Below are 10167 nucleotides of genomic sequence, written 5' to 3'. Positions count from 1 at the left end.
ACAACTGGATGCTCTGCTCACTAAAAAGGCTTTTTAATGTCCTGGTTTTGGGAGTGTTAACTGATAAGTGCAATGTAACAATAAAATTTCCCTGCATATGGGGGGTATTCAAAACGGGAAGCTCTTTCTGACGGGCCAGCTCTGCTGACTCGGCTTTATAATGTTGACCAGTGACACAGTATCACATAGTACTCACATAGTTATATTCTCCATCTGAAACTTTTTTGTCTGAAAAATATTGTAAGATATGATCTCTAAATATTTCTCCATATTCTCAATGTGAATACTAAGTTTCAAACGAATGATATTTATTAAGAGCCCAAATTCTGCTGAAGAATTTGCCAAGATAAATTTTACCGATGACATTGAGTTTAAATGTGGACTCCCATTTTCTGTGTGTTCCATCTCCTCTGTTTTTCCCTGAAGAAAGCTGTATTTCTAATATGTTCCTCCTTTGGTGGGGCAATGTCACCTTTCATGACATCCCTGATACATCCCACTGTCTTTGCAAGGCTCATGGGTGGCAATGGTGGTAAAATGACAGGGTTGGGGATGCTTGTACCTGATGTGGCTGATTTAGGTGCCTGAATTAGTGAGTCAGCAGGTACTGTCAGTGGAGATGGACCACTTCTTTAGAAAGAACCAGAACAGAAGACAATCGTTCACCATGTAGAGAGACTCATCGCCTGTTTTGTACACCTATGTGTCTAAAGCCAGGTGGTGGCAATGCTCCTGCAGTGTCATTTTTGATAGATATTCTCTATTTTGGTTAGCTATTTGGTTACCTATTTTCATTTTCATGCTTCCATATCTTCTGTACCTCCTCTGCCAATCTCCATCTTTGTCCACTCTCCATCCTTGCTTATTTCCTCATCTTTCTTTTCTCTTAAATTCAGTTTAACTTTCAGGTTAGCATTTCTGTTTTCAACATCCAGTTCGCTATTCAGGTGCCTGGGCACTTAAATATCTGTCCAAATTGATTGATTCAACTTTATTTGGACCAGTTTCAGTATTCAAAAGTAGAAATATAATATTAAAAAAAAACCAACAAAAACTTTAGTGTCTTACTCCCAGCTCATTCCTCTTTCACCTTATGTATAAGAATGTGTACTTTGTTTTCCTAAGAATATTATTCCTTGCTGTCATGTCTTTATCTTCCCATTAGATTCTTTCTTTCAGTCGGTTGTATTTCGTTAATTTTTTTCACATTTTTGTGAAAATATGGAGCAGATCATCTTATGTGCCATCACATGGCATGTACAGAACAACAAGATATCAGGCCCAGTCAGCAAGGGTTTATGAAAGACAGGTCCTGCTTAACCAACCTCATCTCCTTCTGTGACAGTGTTACCTGCTTAGTGGATGAAGAGAAGGGCTGTGGATGTTGTCTACCTAGATTTTATTAAAGCCTTTGACACTGTTTCCCACAGCATTCTGCTGGAGAAACTGGATGACCATGGCTTGGATGGGTGTACACTTTGCTGGATTAAAAACTGGCTGGATGGCCAGGCCCAGAGAGTGGTGGGGAATGGAATCAAATCTAGTTGGCAACCAGTCACAAGTGGTGTTCCCCAGAGCATAGTACTGGGGTCTGTTCTCTTTAATATCTTTAATATTCAGTCATCTGGGCAAGGGGATCGAATGCACCCTCAGTAAGTTTGCAAATGACACCAGGTTAGATGGGTGTGTCAGTTTGGTTGAGGGTAGGGAGGATCTACAGAGAGATCTGTATAGGCTGTATCAATGGGCTGAGGCCAATGATAGGAGGTTCAACAAGACCAAGTGCTGGGTTCTGCACTTGTGTCACAAAAATTCCCTGCAATGCTACAGGCTTGGGGAAGAGTGGCTGGAAAGCTGCCCAGAGGAAAAGGACCTGAGGGTGCTGGTCAACAACATGAGCCAGCAGTGTGCCCAGGAGGCCAAGAAGGCCAATGGCATCCTGGCATGTATCAGAAATAGCGTGACCAACAGGAGGAGGAAAGTGATTGTCCCCCTGTACTCAGCTCTGGTGAGGCTGCACCTTGCGTATGTTCAGTTTTGACCCTCCCTGCAAGAAAAACATCGAGATGCTGGAGTGTGTCCAGAGAAGGGCAACAAAGTTGGTGAAGGTTCTAGAGCACAAGACTTATGAGGAGCAGCTGAGAGAACTGGGGTTGTTTAGTTTGGAGAAAAGGAGGCTCAGGGAAGACCTCAACACTCTACAACTACCTGAAAGGAGGTTGCAGAGAGGTGGGTGTTAGTCCATTCTCCCAAGTAACAAGTGATAGGAGAAGAGCAAATGGCCTCAAGGTGAGCCAGGGGAGGTTTAGGCTGGATATTAGGGAAAATTTCTTTACAGAAAGGGTTGTGAAGCATTAGAAGAGACTGCCCAGGGAAGTGGTGGAGTCCCCATCCCTGGAGGTATTTAAAAGGTGTATACATGTGATGCTTAGGGGCATGGCTTAATGACGACCTGGCAGTGCAGGAGAGTGATTGGACTCGATCTTCGACATCAAAGGTCTCTTCCAACCAAAATGATTCTGTGAAGTGTAGAAAGCACAGAAATATCTTCTGGATTTTGTTTTTTGTGGTGTGTTTTTTTGGTTTGGTTTTTTTTTTTTTTTAATGATTTTATCTACAGGCTTCCTCCTTCCACTGTTCTTTTTTTCTGTGTTGTATAAATAAATATTCATTATACTGAAGTAAGGAAAGCTTACTTCATAAAACAACATTAAAGCCAGGACTTTTTTTTGTGTTTAAATTCCTGTTTTGAATAAAACCAGATTTCAAGCAAATATTTGCATAAGAAGTTCATTTTAAGATACTACTATTTTTCAATTAAACCCTCCTATTTTTTAGTGTATGTCTGGTTTGAATCTAGGGGGTTTTTTTGTTTGTTTCAGTCCCACATATTAATTACTATTTTTGCAAACAAATGGCTCCATAACTCAAGGTAAGGAAATTTTTTCTTGAAAAAAAGAAGTAGTGAGATTAAGTTTGCTATATATCATCTCTGAAAAGCCAAGGAAGGTAGAGGGTCGTGACTGACCTACTGATCTAGGAATGCCAATTTTTCTGTCTTAGTGGGGCTAAGGTTTAATTAATCTGAGAATTTTATCTTTTGTTCGTTTGCAGTTGATGCAATAGAAGGTGAAGCTTTAACTATAAAATGTCCCCCATGGAGTTCGTCTGTGAAAGTCACCTGGTATCACACGGATACTAACAAAGTAATTTCTGCAGAAGTAGAGGGATCACGAATATTTTCCTCAAAACGATTCCTTTGGTTTTTGCCAACTTCTAGAGAGGATTCTGGAAACTACACTTGTGTTATACATTTGTAAGTGCAACAGTGAAAAGTGAAAGGTGTAAGACTGGAAAGAAACATACATGTTTAAATAATACCAATCGTTACCTGTGAAAATTATGCCATTTTTCCATCGGTATACACCAATTCATGTAACTTTTCATCCTGCAATTACTATTTTTATTACAGGTCATTAAAATCAATCTGTGACTGAAGTAAAATGATCATCCATAGGTTTATAAAACAAGACTGGCATTTGTTAAAAATATTTAGTATATTCCGTATAAAAATACTGTCATTGACACCTTTGTTCCATTTTTAAAGTTTAAATAATAGAACAAAGAAGTTCAACATGAGTGTGCAGGTGCATCCATACAAACAAGGAGTATGTTTCCCAAGTCAGATTCGTTACCCAAATGACACTGGAAGAGGGAAGATTGTTTGCCCTACAATTGACAATTATAAGAATGCTACTATCACCCAGTGGTATAAGGTAAATAAATCCCTGATTGGGCCAGTTGTAAGTCAGATTACAGTGAGAAGCTATTTGCAGCCAAATAAAGAAAGTTTTCTTTTCCAGGACTGCAAACCTCTTCAGGGACAGAGATACTTCAAGGGAGAAAAATATGTTTTTATTAACAACCCGGGAAAGGAGGATGATGGTTATTATACTTGTAAATTTATCTACACTCATAAAGGAAATGTGTTTAATGTATCAGCAACAAGGATTTTCATAAGTAAGGGTAAGACAGTCACTTTGTAGCTTGCTAACATAAAAAAGACTGATACCTACTTAAAGCAAAGGAAGCACCTTTTGTACATTATAAAGAGTATCTTCTTAATGACGCTTTAGATCAGCTTTTTAAGGCAAATTTTGTGGATGGGGGTACAAATGAAGCAAGACGGGGTAAATTCAGACATAGTCACATTCTGCTTTTTCCTTAAAGTCTCTGACAACTGGTTACATACTGTGGTTGGTAGAGCTGTCTGGAGCACTTATGAAATGAAGGGTCTCCTCAGTGGGATGCCACAAGGCTCTGCTTTCTATTTTTTGAGGGGATGGTAGGGCTGAAAAAGCTTTTAGTTTGTCTTGAATGAGACAAAATGAGTGATAAATATTTATACAGACAGAAAATGAGTGGAGCTCAGTGATTACTGTATCTTTGTTATTTGAATGTGGCCAATATGTCTGAGGTGTGTGGACCTTGGGGTAGGATGCAGTCTCCTCAGGAAGGCTTTGTATTTGGATGGTGGTCAGGAGAAGAACATGCATCAACCAGCAATTCCAAATTGCATCAACTTGCAGAACTTCATAATCTGTCTGCAGCTCTGCAATTGGATCAGTAGAAAAATAGTCAGAAAGTTGTTTTTGGAGGGTTGGGTTTGGGTTGTGGGTTTGGTTGTTTTGTTAGTTTTCTTTTTTTCAAAAATAGATAATGTTCATTTGGTGACTTCGGACCTTTTTGCTGTGGGAAGGCACCCAGCTTGTGGGCAGAATGCAGATTTGGAGAGTAGAAGACTTGAGTACGGTTTTTGTTGCTGTGCCCAGATCTCAATAGCAAAGTTTGTTCTGATTATTTTGAGCTGGACAGAAGACAGATTTGAGCAGAGATCTAGTACAGTAGCTTAGGAGGTGTTGTGCCTTTCCTCCTCTTCCCTGTAATACCCTGATGGTCTACATGACACTTGTCTAACACTTCATTTTTGTTTGAATACTTTTATCAAAACTTCTCTAAGTGGTCAAAAATATTATGTGTGGGTTATAATGAAAATTGTTGGGTTTTATCTGGTGCAAAGGCATCCAAATTTACTAAAGCCTTTGTTACATCCAGGCAGATCACTTCAAAGTTAATCTGACTTTCTTTTGAAATAAATAATTGCAGAAAGAAGGGATTGCAACCTATCAAGGGAAATCTAAGCTGTCTGCTCCAGTTTTTACTAAATTCAAAGTACTTAATGACAACCTCTTTGAGTTTTTATCAGCCCTTAAAATTAGCTGGTTTTTTTAAATAATATTGGCTTATTGATACACATGTCTGTTACCTTGCAGATCCACATTGACTCAGAGGACCTTCTGCTTCTGAATGCTGACAGCTAACAACTTAGCACAGTCAGCTAGCTAGGAAGTTACTGACTTTCTCCTGACTTCTCTGGGAAGCAGGGGTTAAATGAGTTCCTGCAGATTTTTTAGGGAAATATAGTTATGTGCTTTGTAGAGGTGCCTTGAGATGAAAAAGCTTAATGGGGGAAAGGATAGCAAGCAATGTGATTGGAGTGGGAAATATAAAACAGTGTGAAGGGCAAGAAAAGAAGAAAAATGCATCAAGGGAAAAAAATCTGAGTGCCTAATTCATGTCAAGCAGCTGGATGTCATTTGGACCTCTCCAAAACAATTAATAGTGGGAATAGAAAATAAATATGTCAAAGAAAAAGTAGTATTCTTTCTAGAAGGTAGTGATAGGAGATGCTCAATGTCATGGCAGACTAATGTAATGGGAAGCAGCAGTGTGCAGACAGCAGAGAGCGAGCCTTGGGAGCCAGATGTGCTCAGCTCTCAGGCTGCAGAGATGGGGGAAACAGAGGGGAACACGGGCAGGCAGCTGTGGGCTAGAAGGTTCCTGGTTCAGATGCTGGATAAAAGTACATATTAGCTATACCATATCATGAATATGAATAATTTCTGAAATGTTGGAAGGAATCTCTTTATGTCTTTATTTTTACTTTTTAAGGCAACTGAGAAAACACACAAACCTATAACTTTGGTTTTATACTGTTTTTTTCTCCCTCAGCAGCTAAAATGGTACTTGAGAAACTAAAACTTTTCCTTGCTCTTTATATACAAAGGTAACAATTAAATAAATTGAGAGAAAATAAACTATTAATGCAGACTCCCCAGAAATATTTGGTATTAGGAATAAAACCAGATAATCCCAACAGACATGTAAAACACTGTTGTAGTATTAGTTTGGAATTACGTTTTCAGATCTTTAAAATATTAACTGTACAGATTATATTAATTATCTTACAAAAAGCATTTTCACAACTTTCTAATATGTGCTTTCTTTCCCTCCTTCATTTCTAAAGCAAAACACTCGCCTCTACCTCCCCAAATTTTATTTCCAAAGGATAAAGATGTAATAGAAGTGGAGCTTGGTAAGTACCCACTTTAAATTGTTTTTAAGTTAACACTGTGCGATGGCCTAGTGAACACGGGGATCTTCGAGAAGATTCAGTGATGGAGGTTTTGTTACAGTTTTGCACCATAACATTTACCAGATTTAATTCACCCCTGGCACAGTGATATGAAGTTAGATGCAACTGATGGGTTATTTAGGTGTTAAGCATCAGTTTAAGGGGACTTAAATAACCCAATCTGCCCTCAGTGGGATAGACGAGAATTGCTCGTACAGTCAGTTATTACTCCTCAGCTGAAAGAGTGACAGCTTCCATCCACTTCAAAGAGGGCTTTAGCTAAATTTCTTGAAAATGCTTGATGGTACCCCTAAGACAGGATAGACTTTCTTGCAACTAGAGGTACTTCTCATTACTTGCAATCCTTGTGTGGAGACAGTGGCTGTATCTCTGTGGATGAATGAAGGAGAGCAAGGGATTGGTCACTGGCCCTGAGACCAAGGAGCATTGCCTGGCTCATGTCTGTGTGTTGGCTAATGTTGGACAGACCTGTCTGGTTGGTAGATACTGGGAGGGATGAAAGATCGGACTAAGGAGTGAACTTAGAAATAGTAGGCTGGAGAGCCTATGGTGTAGAGCTTGCTCTCTGGCTCCCTTTCGTTTAGGACCACAGATGTTCTCAGTGATTCAGATTCATCCTGTGTAACTTGCAGTATCAAACAAGGTGCTTACAGTAGGAGCACAAGCCATCTGGGTTTTTTGTATAACCCACGAAGAAAGGTGGAACTCTCCAGGAAGCCACTGTGCCCATCTGAAACATGGATAGGTAGCCCAGGATGCTTGTCTTCCAGTGCGGGTGGAGTGAATCTGGGACACTGGGAGACGGGATCGCAATTAGCACACCACTGTTCCCGTCCTACAGCAAGGCTGCTCTGATATCGGGTACTGCAGAGACATGGGGCCCTGTCTGACATGCCATGTACCATGGCTCAGAGACTTGCCATGATGACTTGCATTCCTGTTCTTTTTTCCCTCTTTCCCCCAGTTGCTTTGTCACTCAAAATTAGATGATCTGTGCTCCAGGATCACCTTTCTCTAATAACATGGTCAGTCTCTAGTGCTCTGTGGGCTCTGCCCGCCTCTGGTACAATAAGTAATCTGGCACTGCTTGCATGGAGCAAATTTACTTTACATTTAAAAACAGTTACTGTTGTACTGTCTCCTATTTGCAAAAATAAAGGGATTTCTCCATGCTCTGTCATACCAATTCAGGATGTAAGTAAGTCATAAGATTTGTTAATCATATCTATGCCCTGCTTAGATGCATATTTACATGGAAATAATTTAGAACGTTTTAATTATACCTTCTTCCAGTGTGATGGAGACTCTTATTTTGGAGTAAATGCTTCCTAATGACAAATACTTAACAAGTAATTTCCTGGTTTAGTTTTGCTTGGACTAGTTTACTTTATTTTTGTCCATCTTGAAGAAAATCCAAGACAAGAATCTGCACACAAGACTTACACGTAGTAATATATACTGAAATTTAATTATGTTATTTCTGTGTACAGTTGTGTACACAGAATAAATACACAATAAACTAGCATTTATTTACTTTCCATATTCCTCAGTAGTTGATTACATGGGTTAAGTGTCATAAGTAAAGTCTACATTGCCTTCATCATGACATATATGAATCATTCCTTTTGTAATCCTTGGTGTTGTGTTAAATCATTTGTTAAAAATCTCATTTTAGTATTTCCTTTTGCATCTTCTCTATTTATCATTTTGTCAACAGTAGTTCAGAAAAAAATAAAAACTGTTAACACAAAACTCACAGGTGGTATAAGATTTGTGGAAAGAGATGTTATGTGGGAAATAGAATTATGTGTGTTTCAAGTAATATTTACATCTCTCTGTATCTTGCTTAGGTGCTGCTTTGTCCCTGAAATGTCAGGCCCGCCTGGGGATTAAGAAACAGCCAATAGCTGTTGTCACATGGGATGTGGATAACACTCCAGTTGAATGCTTAAATTTGTCAAGATTTCAGGAAAAAACTCGTGTGTAAGTACACATAACACAGAATAATTTTCCTTCTGTGCAAACTGTCCCTGCCATTAAAGTGAACAGTACCAGCTCCTTCTCTCCATTAGTTTTGAAGGACAAGGGCATGAATACTATAGAGAGGCCACTCTGCATATTTCTGAAATAAAAAAGGAGGATCTGCAGGCAAATTTCACGTGTGTAGCAGTGAATGAAATGCTCAACACAAAAGCCACGGTGACGTTACAACTCAAAGCACAATGCGAAGGTAGGATTTTTTCATTTAGTTTACTTTCACTTTGCACTCAGTTTGAAATACATTTGTGATTTTACTTTATTATTTAAGTTTTTGTTTGTAAGAATTTAAAACAGCCTGCTTCTTCCCTGCATATTCAAGTCAGTGGCAAAATTCTGTTGGCTTCATTAGGTCATGAAAGTCCTTGGAGTAAATTCTGCTGTGGGGGCAGGGCATTACTCAAATGGTATCAGCGAGAGGTTAGATATGCAAAGCGCAATTGTATCTGCCCTGTGATAAGAATATCCCGTTTCTAGGATATTTCTTCTTGGTGAAAAATTCCCATTGCCTTGAAGTCAGGGAGTGCTCTTGGATATGAAGAACACTGGTATAGTGCAGTCTGCTCTTCAGAATTCTCAGGCTGAAGAGAAGCCTCTGCAGATGAGAGCCAGGCGAGGAACTGACCTCTCCTTTGGTCATCAGTGTTACTATACATTGTAAGGAGCTGAGATTCACAGTCTTTTGAGACTCAGACTGTTGGTTCTAGTGTGGAATCATGGCAGAAAACAGGCAAAATTTAAAAACAAGGATTTCAGCTGTCACTTTGCTAGTTTGCTTGCCTTCCCTCTTGTACCACATCCACTGCAGTGTCCGGGTTTTTGACTGAATGTTAAGTGGCATGACTAACTTCTGCAAAGTCTGGCTTTATCCTCTCTCCCTCTGAATACCACTATTTTCACTGTGTGCCACACAGAGGTGTGATTAATGCTTTGAAGGCTTTGCCTTTGTTTTGTTTTTAATTAATGGTTTTAGTTTTTTCTGACAGAGAAGGAAAATCCAGGGCAGTAAATTGTGTGGACTGGAATGATCTCTAGCTCCTCTTCTGGGAATTTTTTTAAATAGGGAAGCCAGATCCCTAAGCACAGTTGCCAGCACCACCAAGTTAGATTCTTATGGCAGACAATTCTATTGCGTCTGTGAAGGCACAACAAGAAGCTGCAGTTAATGGTTTCCTTTCTTATCCCTTCAGATATGCTGAACTACCAAGGACCTTGAGGAGAAATCCCAAGGCCTTTAACAGGGATTAGTTTTCTGTAAGAGAATGGTAGGAAGAGTAAAATAAAGTGTATTGTGATCACAGGGTGTGCACAGCTCCATATCCTGCAGTATCCTTGACTGTTCATAACTTCCTACAGGATCATGGCTTCAAAGCATAGACATATTTCCTTGCTATAGCCTAGACTAGAAGGGACATAGGTGAATTGTAGCAGAGGAAGGGGCATCATCCAGTACAGCACCAATTCCCCCCACAGGAAGGTGGCAGGAGATATTTTGGTTGGATATTGCTAAGTGACTGCAAGTGTAACTTGATCACTCAGGATGCTGGAAGCACACCATGTCTGCGCTGAAGTATCTGAGTGTGGGAGCATGCTTGCCCTTTATTGGGCCCATATTACAAACTAGATAAAGGAAA

General features: G+C 39.6%; 1 protein-coding gene across 1 annotated transcript in view; it reads left to right on the top strand.

Moving 5' to 3' along the window:
- The window catches only part of LOC104497823 (interleukin-1 receptor-like 1), a 9329-nt gene extending 544 nt beyond the window's left edge, over positions 1 to 8785 (top strand). The window contains exons 2-7 of the mRNA XM_010141113.1: positions 3115 to 3316; positions 3608 to 3776; positions 3864 to 4026; positions 6368 to 6436; positions 8347 to 8479; positions 8569 to 8785. Coding sequence (XP_010139415.1) covers positions 3115 to 3316; positions 3608 to 3776; positions 3864 to 4026; positions 6368 to 6436; positions 8347 to 8479; positions 8569 to 8785 — 953 coding nt within the window. The remainder of the gene's footprint in view (positions 1 to 3114; positions 3317 to 3607; positions 3777 to 3863; positions 4027 to 6367; positions 6437 to 8346; positions 8480 to 8568) is intronic.
- The last annotated feature ends 1382 nt before the right edge of the window (positions 8786 to 10167 follow it).

The sequence above is a fragment of the Buceros rhinoceros genome, unplaced genomic scaffold (assembly GCF_000710305.1).
Source record: "Buceros rhinoceros silvestris isolate BGI_N320 unplaced genomic scaffold, ASM71030v1 scaffold17888, whole genome shotgun sequence".
Taxonomy (NCBI): Eukaryota; Metazoa; Chordata; class Aves; order Bucerotiformes; family Bucerotidae; genus Buceros; species Buceros rhinoceros.
This window is presented reverse-complemented; position numbering and strand designations above follow the sequence as displayed.